The sequence below is a fragment of the Embiotoca jacksoni genome, unplaced genomic scaffold (genome assembly GCF_022577435.1).
Source record: "Embiotoca jacksoni isolate LCO1_2020_lvr unplaced genomic scaffold, fEmbJac1.0.p SCAF_7, whole genome shotgun sequence".
Taxonomy (NCBI): Eukaryota; Metazoa; Chordata; class Actinopteri; family Embiotocidae; genus Embiotoca; species Embiotoca jacksoni.
The window spans coordinates 6,705,958-6,725,170 of NW_027185425.1; the positions used below are offsets into that span (position 1 = coordinate 6,705,958).

Consider the following 19,213-nt stretch of genomic DNA (forward strand, 5'->3'; position numbering starts at 1 on the left):
AAACTCTGACAGGAACAGGCTGTTTTGTGTCTGTCTTTAACACACATGGATATCAATGGCCCTCTCTTCTGTTTGGCTGGACTTGTGTCCGCATGACACACCCCCAGGCCAAACGGGTTTTCCTCGGTTTTGTAGGTCTGCGATGGAAAGACCGTTCTGTGTTTTCGTTTGAATAAACGTTTGGACATGAGTGTGCATTTGTGACATCACAAACTTACAGAAATCCAAATGACACAGTTGCTATATATGGTCCATTTCTGCATGCACTGAGTATTTCGACACTTTCACAGTATTTACGTAGCTCATAGATCTGCTTTATAATCTAAAAAAGAAATGGAAATTTGAATTTACACAATACTCTACCCTGAATACATGGAGAAACAGAGGACATTAAAAACGGCAAAACTGAAAATGAGTTACAAAGAAACAAGCACAAGTTCCCAAAGTTGCAGCACGTAGACATTTATAATGTCTGAACCCTGACAATGTCACTCTGTGCTTTGCATCTGCAGGCCACCAATCCACCCACGCTGATGACTCGGTGTGTTCCTGCAGGCAGCTGACTGACAAAATACAGCCTAAGTTCACGGATGGATAATTTCTTTGGGAATGACACCTGACTGGAAAATGAATCAAAGTTAATGCACACTGGATGCCTCCTACCCGGCACTGTAGAAGTGTGTGTACATGATGGTCTTCATTGTGCTGCTGTAGTCCACCTACTTTTATTATTTCTCTTGCTCTGTCACCTCTTACTCTCTTTTTCAATTACTATTTCAGTTTCACGCCGAGATCCCCCTTCACCTCACCACCTCCAACCCAACGCTTTATCCCATCATGTCTCTCCGTCTCCCTTCTTTGCCATTTTGTATCACAGAAAGGAAGCTTATTAGAGCTCAGACATTTATACATCTTATCAATGATTCTTGACAGGTAAGCTTAATGCTGATCAATGCAAATCATCTCTGATGATGTGGTACAGACGGTGTGAAGTGATACATATTCATGAGGCTGGCAGGGGGTTATGTAATCAAGGTGTAAATGTGCTTCTGCCTCAGTGAGTGTTGCCGTGTAATTAATGTCTACTCCGAAGAGGCTTTCACAGGGAATAGAGCGTGTTAGGAGCAGCCAGTGGTTGTGATTGTGTGTAAAACCTTCTCTCAAGCAATAATAACTCACTGTTTAAGAATTAGTTTCATCTGCCGTCCGTCACGTCCAACTTTCATGAATTTCAACAACATGTGTAATTATCACGTGATCCGGGTAATGATCAAACAGGAGCGACTAGCACGTCTTACCTGTGATAGTTTTTAAAGTAGTTAATACTCTGGCGTTTGATAGACTCCTGCAGGACCTCGGACTTACTGCCACAGAACTCTTCACCCACCTGCATCAACCTGAAAGAGAGGGAAGAAACGTTGACAAATACAAACATGGTGGTAGAAGATGAGGTGAGAAAGAGAGATAGAGACAAAGACGGAGACAGAGGGATTTAGAGAAATGAAATGGATGACAAAGACAAGTGACGAAAAAACAATGTCTGCATAAGAATCCAATTAGTCCACACTGCATTAAATAAATCGGCAGGTGGAGTTCACGCCGCTATGGAAGAAAGTGTTTCACACTGTGTTGCCTTGAAAGCTGCAATAACCAAAACAACTTTATCAGTGACAGCAGGAACAAAGGCTGAAGACACACTAATGGTGGCTTATGCTTGATAATAACTTCCTTTACAGCTGTACATGCACACAGTAATACAGCGACTAAAAGTTGGGACAAGTGTCATGAATGTAATGTATTCTTGAATTACTCCATTTTAAGATTTTACAGCAAACATTATAGAACATTTAATATGTACATATAACAGCACATGCTTCTGAATAAAGCATCGAAAAATGTAAGCTTTTTTTAAGTATTTAGAAATGTATTTTATCAATAAAGAATAAATAATAAATTACTTCACGAACAATGACGATAACAGAGAATTGGAAAATAATAAAGTCCAAACTCACAATAGACAATTAAAATGACAAATCTTTACGGAAATATAAAAAACAGCCCTTTGCTTCAAAGCCTCTGGATGATTACAGGTCGGTCGGTCAGTCTGTCGGTCTGTCTTACCAGACACACACACACACTGTATGTCTGTGTGTGTGTGTGTGTGTGTGTGTGTGTGTGTGTGTGTGTGTGGTGTGTGTGTGTGTGTGTGTGTGTGTGTGTGTGTGTGTGTGTGTGTGTCTGACTGACTGACTGACTGACTGACAGCTAAGCCACCAAGGGCAGAGGGACAAAATGTAAACTGCTCTGCTCATACATGCTCTGGTAACTGTGACTTTACCGTTAGCAGTGGTGTTGAAGAAGAATTCTGCATCTACAGTAAGCTGTTAAAATGACCTATTTTCCACATTTTCACACTAGCCAACTTATTACAGCTGAGTAGGCAAACAGTCATTCCACTATAAGAAAAGATAACAGCCGTCACACAAAGAAAGTGGTTTCATTACATCAACAAACACTACATTTCTCCATTTTGAGAATTGATTTGGGTCATGTGTTTTCACAAATAAATGCCCCCCATTCTAATTAAAGGCCTCGAAAAACATATATCATACAGTTATATCCTTGATTCTATATTTACCATCGTAGAAACAAACACTGATTCCTTCCATCAACAAACAAACTGGACCACAGTTGAATGAAAAAAAGAAAGGCCTTCCAAAGTGGTGTTTTTTTAATGCAAATTAAACTGAAGTATCACATTAGTAAAATCAGCATGAAAATAATTAGTGTTGTTTTAATGGCTTTGGAGGAACAAGTATTAGACATTAGTTTCAGTTGTTATGTGCACTTTGTGTACAAATGTGCCTAATTTGAGGCAGTTAGTGACAATTTAACTGAACAAATGGGCACTTGGACATATTACTAAAGTTAAAGAGAGACTGCATGGGAAAGTGCAGTAGATCAATCTGACAAAGAGAAGAAAAAAAAAACATGCGAAAGGGACTGTGATAGCACGACAACAAAGACCAATTATCTAAAACATGAATGAGCTGGCTGCGCTGGTCTTGAGGCGTACCTGCTGATGACATCGAGCACCACTATGAAATCGTCGTATTTGAAGGTTGACATGTCGGTCCCCAGGATGTAGGCCTTCACTTTTAACTGGACATCCTGAGAAGAGAAACAAGAGGGACAGGGTGACCTGATGAAGGCACCAGAAAATGACAGAGAGACAGTGAGGTGGACTCTACTCCACAAACCTGCCAGATCCGTGTCAGTCCGTGCTCAAGCTTCTTCTTTACATAGCTGCGGTCCACCACCAGCTCATCAGACTCTGCTGCTGCAGCCTCATCTACAGGTAATCCAAAAAAAAAACCACGCAGAAGAATTTAAAAAAAAAAAAACTTTAAAAAAAGACTGACAAAATTCTCTTTATTCATTTCAATTTAATTTACCTAGTGGTTATTTGTCATTCAAGATTCGAATAAATTTATTTCAATATATGTGTACAATGAGACAGGGGCTCAAGATGAAATAAAAAAAATTATATTGTAATGATTTCTGAAAAACTTTTTTTTTTTTTTTTTTTTAAACAACTTTGTTAGTGGTAAAAAGTAATTCCTTAGGTGCATGCTAATATGAAGGGGGAACTAATGTAGTTGATCTGTCCCACTTAAGTACTGTCAAATGTCTTTCAATGTCAGCTGAGGACTTTCTGAAGCGGTTGCCAGTCAGCACCTGACAAGAGCAGAGGTCATGTACTCCCAAAGGAGAGAGAAGACTGACAGCATCATCCAGTGCTGAATGACAGCTGTGAATAAGATGTTGGAGTCCTGCTCACTGTCAGGTTGTCAGATTTGGTTCCTCCTCTATCATCAGCTCACTATTTTGTGTGTGATTTTTTTTTTTTCTTCTGGCGGATCAGATAGACTATCATGTGGTACGGACACTGCAGGGACGACCGTGTCAAAGTAGCAGCAATACTTCCCTTCAGCTGAAAATTGCTTCAGTAAGTCTCAAGCTGCCTGCCCTGTTTCAAATGGGTTTTTTCGGGAAAGCCAGCGGCACTGATACCTTAAGTCAACAAGCAGGTGGCTGTCAAAATCCCATTGTTGGAAGGTAGAAAAACTGACAACTACACTGGTCATGGATAACCTGGTTTACATTTGTTTTTATAGTTTTTCTGTCTCTTGTTATTGCTCATAATATTCATTAAAAAAAACACTCCTAAAATTAAAAAAAAGTACAACAATTTATTCATTACAGCACACTTTTTATTCTAAATACTTCTTAATTTGTCCAGAATCATAGCATTAATGACTTTTTCCTTGTTGCTTTTCCCGTTAGATAACAGAGAAGATACTTGTAGACACAAAATCCAGTTTTACTCAGCACCATTAAGTGTGATGAAGTGCTGTATAAAACATCGCCAGTGATTCGTAAAAAGACCTAAAACAGTATATAAGTATGTAGGCTCATAGATGAAATGAACATTAAGTAATTTCCTTTTATTTCCCCCCAGAGGAAAATATTATTGTATGTTTTCTAATTCCAATTTAGTTGCTATTCTTTCTTGTTTATCCATAATTTTCTAACAATACTTCATGGCACTAAAACAACTCACTGATGCAACAAAAACATCAACTGACCTTATTGATCTGCCATTAGATTTTGATTCAGTTAATCAGGACATTGTGGTTGGAAAATTATCCAGATATGGTTTAAGAGACACCATATTTAAATAGTTTCAAGGTTCAATTTACATCCACAAGAGCATTATGTTAAAACCCAAACATAAAACATACCATGAGGGGGGTATCCAGGCTCTATTCTTTAAAATGTTCTTGTAGTACATATTGCTCACATCTTAAATTGTAAGATGTAAGTTTGATTAAATTAACCATGACTTCTCATTTTCAGGAGTTAATTCCTTTCTTCCATTAACAAAACAAACTGCAGTCTCGTAAGTGTATTTGGAGAATTTCAATTCAGCCCATTTATAATTTGTTGCAAACGTATTCAATCTAAACATCTTTCTTTTATGTTTCAATAGGAGATGTGAGGCTTCAGCAAGGCACCAGACTATTTTAACATCATTCTAATCCTTTTGGAAATGTATTCATTATATTGTGGTTGCATTTGCAGATTTGTATTTCATAGAAGTGGACTATTGGCCTTGTCGGAGGTCTTCGCTCTCTGAGTGCCCTTCTAGTTATTTCATGTCATTTGGTATGTCTGTTTTTAGTCAGTTGTATTTGTGTAAGCTTTTACACTCATACCAGTCCTGCACAAACACATCATTACTTTGAATTCACATATTGCTGAGTGTTTTGCTCTGAATTCATCATACATTTGTATAATAATTAAACTTTTTAAATGTTCAAAATAAAACAAAAAGATCGAATCTTTTGAAATATGAACAAAACATCCACAGCATCTGAGTTCCTGCTTTACTTATGAAAAAAGGATCCTTGAGTATTTCTAATTGCTATACATTATATTAAGACATGACAGTGGTGAAACACATTATTCATCCAAAACAAGGCAGACAGGCATGAATCGTAGGTAGTGTTTTTCTTATTCCGAGATGTCTAAAAGATGTAAAGCCTTAAACATACAAACTCATTATTTATCTCAGCTGTTGTCAAAGCAGAGCATCAGAGCACTGAACCTGCTGGGTGAGCCATTTGTCTGCTGAGAAGGAGGATAAATAGCTCTTGCTATATTGCCTGTTTTTAAAACAAGTGAACTACAAGCATATGTCACATTTTGGTATTCAATAGCATAACGAAACTTTATGGAAAAAAAATCTGACAAATCTGAGGTTCCTTTTGGACCTGAAAATCTGTGGCAGTGAGGGTGTTTTCATAATGACACACTGGAGCAAAAAGCACATCTAATAAAAAAAACAGACAGACGTAAATCTTATTGCGCCCACATGCTGCATGTGTTCATCAAATTATATGAATATAACCACTACAAAGGAAGAGTGAGAGAGCAGAGACAGTTGAAGCAAGATGTCGTGAGTGGAGAGAGTAAGGTCACTGCTGAGTGAAAAACTGCAGAAAATTGACTTCAAAGAACCTCAAAAAGTTCAAAGAAAAAAACAATTAGATATTTTCGAATTCAAAAAACAAAAGTAATCCTGAAGCTCCTGAAGGAAAGCAACCTTTCAGTTTGTGTGGCTATTTCTGAAGTAATTTAGCCAAGCATTTACTCCGTAAAATAAAAACTAGTGATATAAAAACAACTTTTGATTCAGAGATTAAATCATCAATACAAGTCAACTTTATAATGCATTTCTATACAGCAATCTTTGTAATCTGCATCTGTTCCTGACCCTAAACTATGAAATAAAATGATCTGAGTCCATTTGCACTGTTTTTGTTTAAAAAAAAAAAAAAAAAAAAAAAAAAAAAAAAATTAACATTGGACATTTTTCTGGAAAACTTTGTTAACAATCTTGTGAGTGCATTAAACTGTGTCAGGAACAGAAATTTGAGAACCAGTTGTTTTTTAACCTATTCAGATCCAGTGCAATGTGTCGTATCCCCAAGAGGAGGAAAAACCTCTCCTGCTACTAAGAAGAGACAATGGTCCCTTTGAGCACCAGTCTAGCAAGATTATTTGGTGGACTAAGAGATACCACTTTCATATTATTCAATTTAACTCTGGCCAGCAAGAATACTTTTGCACCTAACTGTCATGGATGATTATCTTCTCCTCCCATCAGCCAATAGAAATCATCACACTGCGAAATGGATTTGTCAGCAAGCTTGTGCTTTTCTTGTGATGATGCGTTTATGATGCGTTTTAAAGTCAACCCCTCACCATCCTTTCATATTACTAGCACAACCATTTTATGGCCATTACATCCGTTTTCTAATAATAATAATAATAATACAAACATTGTGGCTGTGTTTAATATAAACGTGTTTGTGTTTCAATGAATTCCCTTTGGCTACTGGTGGTTTTCAATATAACTGCTTGTAATTTCAATTATTAAGAGGCACAGAAAACAACTGCATCCGACTAAAAGATAGAAGAACACGGGGCTTGGGAGACATCGTGACATGTTAACTTGGCATATCTGGCTTTAATTTAATGAGCTCACAGACAACAGCAGGAGTGAGGGGGAGTGAGGAATTTACAGGACAACAAAGTGAAACCGAAGCTGTGAAAGCAGAGAGCTCTGACAAAGGGAGCAGAGACGATGCATGATTAACCGATGATACGAAGCTGAGATCAATAGGTGTGTACCAGAAAGAGAGAAGGACCTGTTGGTGGGGGAAAAAAATTCAGTTGGACATTTTTATTACTGCTATTGTTCAATGATTTTTTTTTTTTTTTTTTTTGTCTACAGAAACCTGGAAAATCCAACATTGTGTATATGATCACCTGTTATTTATTTGTATATTATGCATTATGGAATTGCCCAAATTCTTTTATTATAAAGCGCCAAAAATGATTCTGGGTGGAAAATAAAGGTTTCTATAATTTAAAATTAAAATTCATTCAAATGGAATATATTTTACAGAAAATTAACATTTTAAATCTAAAATATAATTTTTTTTTTAATAATTCAAATACTATTCTTTAATCTGCGTAATAGTAATTACAATAACAACAAACAAAACGCCCATTACTAGGAAAGATAATACAATTATGCTTCGTAGACGTAGGCCGATGAAATTTAATAGGGAAGCTTACCAGCACTATCCTGTACATGCTGTAAAATTCACTATGTACTAATTAGCTGCACAAAATTTTACAGTTTAGATTGTTCAGCACTTAAGAAGAAGAAGAATAAGAAGAATAAGAAGGCGGCTTGTCAAATGCAGTAGAGGAACAGAACAAAGAAGGTGCGGGCCAAACGTGGCTCACTGGCCCCAATTGGTCTGCTCTAATATGTTAGGACACTTCCCCGCTGAGGCATGTTCACAGTGGAGTCACTGAGGTCAAATATGTCCAAACCATCCCTGCATGTTTGGAGAAAAGAAATTGACAGCTTAAAAAAAACAAACATAGTGTCAACACTCTGTTCCATTACAGTTCTAAACAATATTTTGCCACTATTGTTTACTTCAGGTCAAATGCCAAACAATTCTGACACTGATGCGTTCCACAACCTTTCTGAATTCACAACCTTTTTACTCAATTTCACACCATTTCCACCTGTTTTTGGAGAAGTTGGGTCCCCATTAATTCCAGGTACTCTGCTGTTGTTGTCACTGCAGTTCGAGTCAGTGCGATCTCTCACTGTTGACCTGTTAAGGCTGCAGACAGCCTACCCGAGGTGAACTACTCAGAAATCAGTATTAATTGCTATCAGAGAGGAGAAAAAGATAAATAATGGGGAAAGCCAACCCATAGGTGGTAACGAGTGTTTAACCTTTTGAGACAGTGTGGGTAAGGAAGTGCTTTGTGACTCAGAGGGTCCACTCCCACCCCGCCCCCCCTCCCCCTCCTCCACCTCCACAGGGGCCTTAGCTCCTCACTGGTTTCAAACGATGACTCATATACCAGAGGCAGGTGCATTACTTTGCATAAATCTGTAAAAGTTTGGAGAAAAAGTCCTCATAGTTTCAGGATATAATAACAGAATCTAAATGGTGCATTGATCACACTGCACAGAAATGTGTCCAAATTGAATATATAAATTGGATTTAAAATATGACCTAAATATTTTTTGACAGATAACAGAGAGAAGGAATGCAAAAAAAAAGATAAGAAACTGAAATGTATTTTAAATATAAGAAAATAGCTCGGCAACTCGTTCCGCACTGTTGGACAACATTGGCCATGTGGTTAATAAATCCCACTTAATTTCTAAGGATTACATCCCATCACACTTCACACCCTACATTTGTAATTAATTCATGCGGTGATGATTTGGCACAGTCTGAGCAGATGTCTTTTTATTCCAATATAAACCGTAATGCGTGAGATGTGTGCATTAACACCGATTAGCAATAACATTAAAACCGCTGACAGGTGAAGCATTAAGTCCTGAATTAGATCGTCCCTTCATGAGTTTTATAATGTTTAGTAGTTGTTAAATCTGATTGAGAGATGTTAATTTATTTTAATGGTCATTTTGAAAACTAAATGTTTTAGATGTGTTGAACCGTTACACTGAGAGGTGCTCCTGATATTTTGCCTGGTATTACCGAATCCAAATTCATTTTGTGAATCGATCAGGCCGCGCTCCATTGTGGATTGTTTGCGGTCGATGCGTAATTGTAATGGGCCTAGAACCAGAGGGTTCATTTTGAAAATATTTGAGCAGCCTTTAATCAATCGGCGTTAACCACAACATCCCGTATGTTGTGCGCCGAAACTCACCAAACTGTAAACAACAGAGACCCTCCCTCAATGTGAGCAGAGTGCAATGCCATGTTGGTAAAGGACTTCTTTTTTTTTTTTTTACTTTAGACATGGTCCTTGTTTCATCTTCAATTCCTCAATATTTGTGAGCATTGCTACAAATGTTTGTATCACTTCTTTTAGCTCTACCACCATCACTGTTGTTGGAACTACATTTTGAAACAAACGCTGGACTAAAATCACACTTAACAACCTCCTCTGGTCGCTGATTGGTTCAATCCCTTCAGAGTGTCTGTTTGAGCGTTCATGCGAACAGGGTTTCCAGACTACAATCACAGCAACAACTATAGTTGTAAGAAAAAGGCAGACAGAGCCAGGGTAACATACAGTATCTAACCTCCCACCTGAAATTACTTTAAAAGGAGATGCATTTTAATAATTAAGTTACACATGATAGGCAAGTTGGAAATATTGAGATGTAAATTAGATTTGATTGGTGCCTCAGGGAACAAACGTTATGCTTAAGTGATCAATCAAAAAATAATAACTGCAATTCGTACAAGCAGAGGTGGGTAAGACGTAGGTGAACTCACAGTCTGGGTCTCTAATTCAGTTTAAATGCCATGTTACTACTGAGCGTTAATATGGTGCGAAGACCAATTCTCACCCATAACAGAGCAGACAGCCTCCATGTACTCCAACATTACCCTGCATGGTTTATGTCCATGCTCTGTGTGAACCATTTACATACAGTGATGCACAAACTGGTTATTAACTTTCTGCCACACGAGGAGGAAACAGCTGTGCCTGACAGCCATCACCGCTGATCACACATGACCGGGCGTGTGCTCGAGCAGAGAATCTATTTTGTAAGGTAGGAGAACGACCCTGGTCCACATTACTTCCTGAAACAACAATTCCTCCCATCAAGTGGCCAGATTAATTACTGAAACATGACACTGACCAATACAATGTGTCAAGTGGCCCCAGCCAAAAGGGATACTCTTTTTGCTATCTTGATGGGGGGATAGTTCCATGTGTCAGGAAGTCAGGGGGAGGGGGGGAGAGTGATCTTCAGTGGGGGTGACTGTTAGGACACCGATGGGCTCGTGTGTGAGATGGAGGTCACTGTAACCGCAAAATATTCTTCCACAAATGAGCCAAAAGCTTAAACACTAAATCCGTACGCTGATGGATCAGCCCCCCACCCCCACCCCACACACACACCCACACACACACATACATACATGCGTTCACACAATTAATTGTTTTAGGTGAAAACCAGGACAAAGCCAGGGTTAGGGACACCTTTTCACGGAGGACGAAGGTGACAGCCAATCAAATAGTGAGATGATAGATGTGCTGCTTGAAATGGAACACTGTGTATGTCCTTTCCCCACCGAGGACAATGGCATCTAATGATGAATCCCAAGAACATAACATGTCACCACTCAGGACATAATCTTGGCCTCAATCTATTAACCTAATGAGCTCTGTACAGTATGAGGAATGGAAATGAGCTATTGTTCAACAAGCAGTCGCATGGCACAAGCTAATATGACAGCTTTCCATTTACATCTAAAACCTGATAAACTCTTTGGCAAAACCAATTATATAAACAGTGATGAGATGAGAAGTGCCACAAACCAAAATCCAGTATATTTCTTTGACGACACTGGTAAGAAATATGACTTCTGTTGGGAGCTTAATGCTTAACCACAAATAATGCACTGCCTTGACAACGGAGCTTCTGAAGGCTGATGTTTTCACATCTGGCTGACTTTGGACAGATGTCGTCTTACTGACCTTAATGGGCAGTAACTTGAGTGCAATTATACTGAGTTTCCAGTGCAGAGCACTGTTATTGTCACAAAATATACAAAACCTTGCCTGAAATGAAATGTTTGGATATTGATGACCTTGGAAACTCAAAACCATCTTTAAACAGGAAATATAATTAACATCATAAAATAAAAACAGCCATGATTTTAATTAAAAGTGAGTGGTTTTACATTTGTGTCGAGGAATGTCCTGTTTGTATTAGCACGGACATGGAACAAACTCAAAGTCATACATGAAACATTTCCATAAAGAAAGAATGCATCATTCATGGTTCATCACCTCAGCATATATTTATCCTTGAAACCATAGAGCAGGGTCATATTAATTCCACCATGTAAATTCAATAATGTTTACATATAATTAATTTTCCTAGAATTAGGACAGCCTGCCATCCTACTTAAAATTTCATAATGCTACAAAATGAATACACAAAAAGAGTGCATTATTACACCACAGTGCTACAATACAACCAGAAAAATATACGGCACATCTCTTTGTGTTGTAGCAAAGAGGAGAGGGAGACAGTGTAATCACAAGTGATTATTCTGCCTCTGGCCTTTCCAATGACCTCCACACTGAAAGAGAAGTAAGTAAAGGCTGCAAAATATATGCCATTTCCGTCCTCAGAACCACTATACCATGCGCTGCATTAAAGCACCAGATCGCATTGAATGTATTTTTTTTCTTTTCATCAAGCAGGGTTCAGGCATTCCTTTCTGGGAGCTGTAAAGCTAAACCCACTATATGTGGAAATCAAGCTGCAAGGAAAAGCTGGTGAGAGAAAGTGTGAAAGACGCTGATCCCATTTCCAATTAATCTTTGTGAACTGATTTTGCGTCACTAAGGTATAGGAAGCATATTTGCAGAGTTTGGAGTATAGGTGACAGAAACAGATTTAAAAAGGAATAGTGAAAAAAGGAAAGAGCTTTCAGGCACCAAATATTAGCTTCCACAAAACAGTAGTGTTGGTGAATATAAAATCCGTCAAGGCCCAACTTTTAATCCGTTCATCCTCGAGCCCAAGCAAACAGCTGTGCCAAATTTGAAGAAATAAGTTTGAATAGGTGAAAACTCCTACCTGGAGTGGACGTGGTCTCCTGTTTGTCATGCTCCTCGTGCCACTGCATAGTGCGATGGTAGCTCAGCATCACCTCCCACAAGGCCTTGCACAGATCTGTCAGGCAGGGAATGTAGCTGTCCGGGGTGATATGCTGCCAAAGGAGAGATAATGAAAACAAGGTCACTGACGCTCTTTTCTTTGAAATAGTTTGCAGGACTTTGTTTCTCATATCTGCATTGCATCTGCTAAAGAAAAATTTATAATTTTGGAGTTGTGAAACGCAGTGCTGGGCTACTTTAAAATAAATTCAGCAACAGGGCTCCCAAAAATAGCTTATCAGCTGTCCTCCACATTACATTTAATCAAAGCCTGCTTATACTAATCATTCAAGGACACTGTTGGAAAACATCTTTTTTTCTGTGTCAGAAGAAACACTTTCATCTTATGTAAGGGCTAATTAATGTTAGGACTGGTTAAAACAAGAATGCTGCTGAGTTGGTGTCACACTTAGACAGAGCAGTGATCTAAAAGTCTCTGTGATGTGCACATTAGTGTGAGCTATTATAATATTTTAGAACATAACTTTAATTAGTTCAAAATTAACATACACAAATGATCAACAATGTTATAATTGTATTGTGTACCAACTGAAAAAGTATTGTTTTAGCAGGCACCTAAGAATGCAAATGAATATCCATGATTGACTCTATAGTTGTTGTGGTAACAGCACTTGTGTGAAGTTCATACATAAATTTTGCCATATATATGATTTGCGTCAAATATGGCGGTTTTGTCACAGACTGATGGCGTTTCAGCAATACGCACAAAGTGCCCTTGGTTTAAGAAAAGATGATTGTTTGGGTTAAATGTGACATGGTTGAACTGTGTTTTGGCACCAAAACTACTTCGTTAAGGTTGGGACAAGATAAGTTATATTCTGTACATACTGTTCATCGTTACCTAAGTAACTTACTTACATTAATGAAAAGAAATCCATGTGGACTTTAGCTTTCTCTCCGACTTGATCAACAGTCACTCAGGTGACAATCATGTGTTTGTTCCATCCAACCACCCCAACCTCCTCCCTATGTGGACTTTGTCACTTTTTCTACTCTGTCACATGACCTCCTTCTTCAAACAGGTGGTCACAGTGCTGCCACCAAAAGGCATCTTGTGCGTATCTTACCGATGCCAACAGCCTTGAAAAAAAACTTTGCAATTTGACACCCTGGGAAGGAGAGTGGACTGGTTGCACAGTAAATGGGAGTATTAAGTGTATATTTACAAAGGAGCAATTATGAATGATAATTCTGCCAGTAACATGGATTATGTATTAATGTGTTTAAGATAATTATAATGTTGAGATGTCTTTTTTATGATAAACAATTACCTACCAACCCACATAGAATTAGTCATGTTAGTGAAACTGTCAGATGAGATATTGGGTCGGACAGTCTGGAAAAATATGTGTGCCGAATTTAAATCTGGCCCACCTCGAAAAAGTCCAGCTGCCACAATAGTAGCCACTGACACAGTTCAAGGCTCTTCAATAAGCCAACGAGTCCATTCAACGAGACAAATTAATCACTACCAGATGAAACTGTTCTGTCAACATCAGTTAAGACTCCACCATGTTAATGAAAAAGTGTTAGGAGACCGCTTACAAAACGAACACGCTGGCAGTCGCAGAATTAAACAGACGCCAACTGTGCAAAAAGCTAACATGAGTAAAGTTCTCCTCCAGGCTTTTTTGTCTGGCAGGTTTGAGGGATCCTGAGTGAAAAACCTCCACTTAACAGGACAATCTGTCAACACAACATTTCTTAGCAAGACATATGAAGTACATTCACGACTGTGAGCCTTCAGCAAGAGAGCTTCATGTGCTGGCTCCCAACTGATAGGATGTTCAATCCAAACTGCTCCCCAAGGTAGCCGAACTGCACAACAGGCATGACTCCATGAGACAGTGTTGTCGGAGTGAAATGTTATGAGATCACAGACATTTCTAAGAAGCGCAACATCACTACTCAGAACACTCAAATTAAACGATGTATAACCCCTGCGGCTCTTCCAATGAAAAGCAAGTAATATCAATTATTTATGTACTATGTTGTATTCAATTTTTATAAAACTGCAGGTAAGGTAATGCTTTCATACAAATTTCACTGTAACACGTTAATGTATGATGCCATGCAAAATCTCCAATGATGGCAGTCAATGATGCTCTTACCAGTGCAAAACAATTCTTCCCTTCAATTTGTTTAACTGTAGAAAAGACATTTAAATACCTGCGTGCTGCAATGGAAATTAATCAGTTTTCTTAATGTGTGTTTATGACTATGAACGATGGCAACTCATTTGCAAAACAAAAATTTTAGCACATAGACAATCCTCTACAACAGGGGTCTTCAACGTTTTTCAGGCCAAGGACCCCCAAACTGATAGAGAGATGGAGCAGGGACCCCCTACTATATATATTGTATAAAATTGTGTTTTATATTAAACTGGAGGAGTGCAGGAGGCTTGGAGGGACAGGTCCAGGCTAGTCTCGCGCTGTGAGTGAACCTGTGCCCAGTTTGAGAGCTCCTGTGTGTCGTTGAATGTTTGCATTTCTGACTGAAAAATAACATCTTCTGCCTCCATTTATCCATTCGCTACAATATGTTGGATTCATGTTAATGTGTATTTAAAAACATTTAAATTTGTGGAATTGTTGTTGTTTTTTTAAGAAATGTGAAAAATTGTCTAATCAAACAAAAATTTCACGGACCCCCTGCAGTACCTCCACGGACCCCCTAGGGGTCGCGGACCCGCTGTCAAAGACTTCTGCTCTACAACATAATGACCCCAGCGTACTGTTTACAGCTGGTAGTGGGGAAGTGAATACTCCAGGAGTCACACACAAAGAGTCACACACCACCAAAATCACACGCAAATACCAGCTGTCCCCTATGAGCTGTGTTGACTGCAAGAATTGTGCTTTACTTGCAACACTAACAGAGTGTTAAAGCTCCATCTGAGCCATGAACACCACAAAGCACAGACCAAAGTATCACCCGGTGATTTGGTGACACATGGAACAGCTGGAACACATTTTGGAAATCCTTTTTGTTTTGATCTTCGTTGCTTCAGTGTAGAGCGGAATAATTTAGAGCAAAGGATTGTTTCTTACCTGAACAGCTGCACACTATATCTGTCATATTCTAATATTCAAGTTCTAGTTCAACAATAAAATATAAAAAATTGGCTTATTTTCAAATCAGCAGGGCTAATAACAGTAATGCATAACGAGGATCATACTGTCATGGAGCATACAGTGTTTAAGATTCTGATTAGTTCTCTTTTAAGTCAGTGCAGCAGAGCTTCAGTGATTTTAAGGAGTGCCAAAAGTAGTTTCTTTCTAGTTCGGTTAAATACAGCAGAGGTGCAGCTGATATGGCTCCATATTGGCTTTATTGCTAAAGGTCCAACATAGTGTGACAGAATTTAAGGGATTAGAAAGTTCAAGTGGTCTTGCTCTACTGGCACCTTAGCAAACAATATCACTCATAACAATGAACAACTTCCTCCATTACTCCTGAACCATTACAGTTTACTCTACTTATAATTTGCAATAATAGAAACTAAGTGAGCACAAGTGCTTCACAACCGACATGAAATTAATAAATACATTTGAATACAAGTGAAACTACAGACAGACTCGAGCCGTAGTCACAGTTTTACAATACACAAGGTGTCAAATTAATGCAGAATAAGACCTCAAGGATCAACTGACTCAATCTCTGTCAAACATCTCACTAACTAACACTATGTATGGTATGCTAATATACCAACGTGGAAACCACCAATAACAAAGCCTTGGCAACACGGTGAGAGTGTGCAGTATCTCACTGGGGGTATCAAGTGGGCACCTCCCTTCACCAGTGTTTCGTCCAGTTAGGCCCACGACACCTCTGGAAGGCTCAGCAGCAGTCCCGGCGTCCCAGGACCACTTCCCTCAATACTCACACCCATCACCGCTGCTCTACCTGTTTAACATCTAATCTAGTGTGACCTGTGACTACATTTTTTTGGCAGCGTTATCTTTGCTCAAAGCCATAAGGTCATACATCCTACACCTGACCACCACAACCATTCTTCCTCCACTAACTCCACATAGGTAAGCTAATGAACCAGTTCTGACAAAAACCTGTCGTACCCTGACATCCCATGTTCTGTACCAGCCAAACGTATCACAGCAGCATGTTGCCAAGCAACTGGGGTGCGTGGGTTAGGATCTTCAATTGGGCTTAATGAGAAGAAGTAACTTCAGCTACGCCTACGCAGAGCAGCTGCCTTTTACTGTTTGTGCGACTGTGTGTGCGCATGTTGCTGGCTGCAACTGACACAAGTCACACCGTTAGGTAAACAATAAATACATTGTCGCCAGACAGCTCCTTCAAAACACGAACAGAGACGAGACATCGGGGGAGGCAGCTATTTTAGAACACTCATTTGATTTTCTGGAGACAGTTACCTATTTATACACATAACATATGCCAAGCTGTAGGAGAGGTTTTGAAAAGACAAAAGTGCTCTGTACACATTTGCATTTGTGTGAGTGGGCATGTGGGGGGTATGCATGACAGAAATGCCACCCATCTTCCAAAAGACATCCAAAGGAATGCAATTAACCTTGATTTAGCGACAGTCACATGCTCCACACATGCTTCAGATGAGAACAAATGAACAAATTAACCTGTAAGAGATCAAAAACCTAATCAGCAGTCTGTAAACAGGCTGTGCAGGCAAATAAACCGAGTACAGTTCACTGAAGAAGAGTTTCTCTCTCTTTCTTACAGACTTGCGCAAACGAGAACACTCGCTACACAACTTGGTGTAGGAACCTGCAAGTGTGGACATGACATATGACACAATATGGACCAAATATATCAAGGCAGTTTGGGTTGGTTTGAGTAACAAGTGTGAGCAATGACTGAGGTGGCTGTCGCTCAGGTGATAGAACTGGTTACCCACAAATCACAAGGTTGATGGTTCAATCCCCAGTTCCTCCTGTCCGCAAGCATCCTTGGGCAAGACAGTGAACCCAACGCATGGCACCAGTGTGACCAGTGTGAACGGGTGAGTGAGACGCAAACTCTGTGAAGCACATTGTAAACTGCTGATGTAAAAAAAGCACAATACAAGTGAAGTCTTAAAAAAAGAATCTGCACTGAAATTCCTCTCTATAACATTTCAGTTTTCTAAAAACATCTAATCTAACAAAGTTTTTGAGATACTTGAAATCTTATCTATACTGCTATCAGCCTCCCCACTGCAATCTAGAAGGCAACAGCTGATCTTCATTTATAAGGCCTTGCTATCTAGGCCGCTACAAGAGTTCAGAGACAGAACCATGGCACCAAATCACAAACACACACACACGTTCGAAAACAATTGATAAAAAGCTGCAGTCTTTAGCTATATATCACTACTGTGACAGATTAACAACAATAATCTACATGAGACCAGTTTCCATCCATAAGAGCTGTAGTAGATTGTTAATAGTCTACAATGAAGCAATCTGCAGTTTCAGTTAACACAAAAATCTGGTATAGGATCATAGCTGGCACTGCTCAACATGAAAAAGCAACATCTGGCTCTACATCCTGACAAAATACTTCAGACACACAACAGCCATAAAGGTCAAGTTTTATATTTAAAAAAAAAAAAAAAAAAAAAAAAATCAGCACTGCACAACAGAGTGTGGGATTGATCACAATAGGTTACTGGAGATGTTTCTATTATCAGTAGAGCTGATACATTTTTACAACACAGGCAAAAAAAAAAACACGAATAAAAGTCATAAGCCCAGCGACAAGCTTTTACAGAACATAAAGGTTGTTACTATATAATTACACTCACTGTGATTTGAATGCTGCTGTTTGTTGAAGGAACAAACAACTATTTGTGGTAGCCCCTTCTAATGTGCTACTATTTTTAGTTTAGCAGGCTACCAGCTGACAGATGGAGAGCAATACTTTAACTATCCGGCCTTTATACTCGCCTTCTCTTCTGTAAAAGCCTCCTATGAGTTTGGGAGTGAACTATCCAATTTGCATCAGGAGAAAAGTCAGACAGACCAGGGATTGATATGGAGTGAGGATATCCCATAATGATGAGATGTTGATGAAAAATGAATATGACCCTTTCACACTCAGAAGTGACCTTTGTGAGAGCTCCCATTTCCCTTGAATTTAAAGGTGTAAAACTAAGAGGCAAGTCCAAAGGGTGCAAAGAGGCTCTCACACTTTCTTCAGCATGTATTCATCAGGGGAACGGCCTCTGAAGTTTTCTCTTCTTCGCAAACACTAAGTTGTGTTGCAGTCTTCCTGACTGCCAGAGACGATATGCATTGGGATGTGCACAGTGACCATGCGCAGCAGGTCGAGCGTATGTTGTTGGCATTAGCTAGCATCCGTGCTTTACTGCCTATGCCAGTAACTTGTTGCTCGGAGCAATATTCTATCCTACAGAAGCTGCATGGCCATTGCTCATCTCTGCTGGAAGTTTTTGTCAAAACTTTAACTACAAAGCATTGGCCATTTTCAGGCAAGTAGCCACCTTTAGTTCCCCAACAGGTAAGCACTGCTAACCACTTAGCACCTGATTTTTTTTTTATATACTTGACGGATCACTCTCTCTGAGGCTTTTTTGCCTGGTTATGAGGACTGTATCGACAGTTGGGGAATCGTTCTGAAGAGTGCCTTTTGTTCCTTGACTACTGACCTAACGCTAATGGTGATCATGTGCAATTACACCTACCAAAGTAACTTGTATAAATTGTCTGCGACACCAGCAGTTTGAATTTGGAGCTGCGTTGTTCCCTCTGTCGACATCGGTAGCCTTACGGCGTTCTAAGTGCTGGTTTAATTGGATTTGTAGGCGAGTGTTTGGTCCCGATGATAAATGCAAATGCATCCAACTGTTCTGATTGCATGAAAA

General features: G+C 39.1%; 1 protein-coding gene across 3 annotated transcripts in view; it reads right to left on the reverse strand.

Moving 5' to 3' along the window:
- The window catches only part of vps50 (VPS50 EARP/GARPII complex subunit), a 104,276-nt gene that overhangs the window by 43,381 nt on the left and 41,682 nt on the right, over positions 1-19,213 (reverse strand). For all 3 annotated transcript variants that reach the window (XM_069176308.1, XM_069176309.1, XM_069176307.1), the window contains 4 exons: positions 12,248-12,380; positions 3,261-3,352; positions 3,077-3,171; positions 1,299-1,397 (listed from right to left, as the gene is read on the reverse strand). In XM_069176308.1, coding sequence (XP_069032409.1) covers positions 1,299-1,397; positions 3,077-3,171; positions 3,261-3,352; positions 12,248-12,380 — 419 coding nt within the window. The remainder of the gene's footprint in view (positions 1-1,298; positions 1,398-3,076; positions 3,172-3,260; positions 3,353-12,247; positions 12,381-19,213) is intronic.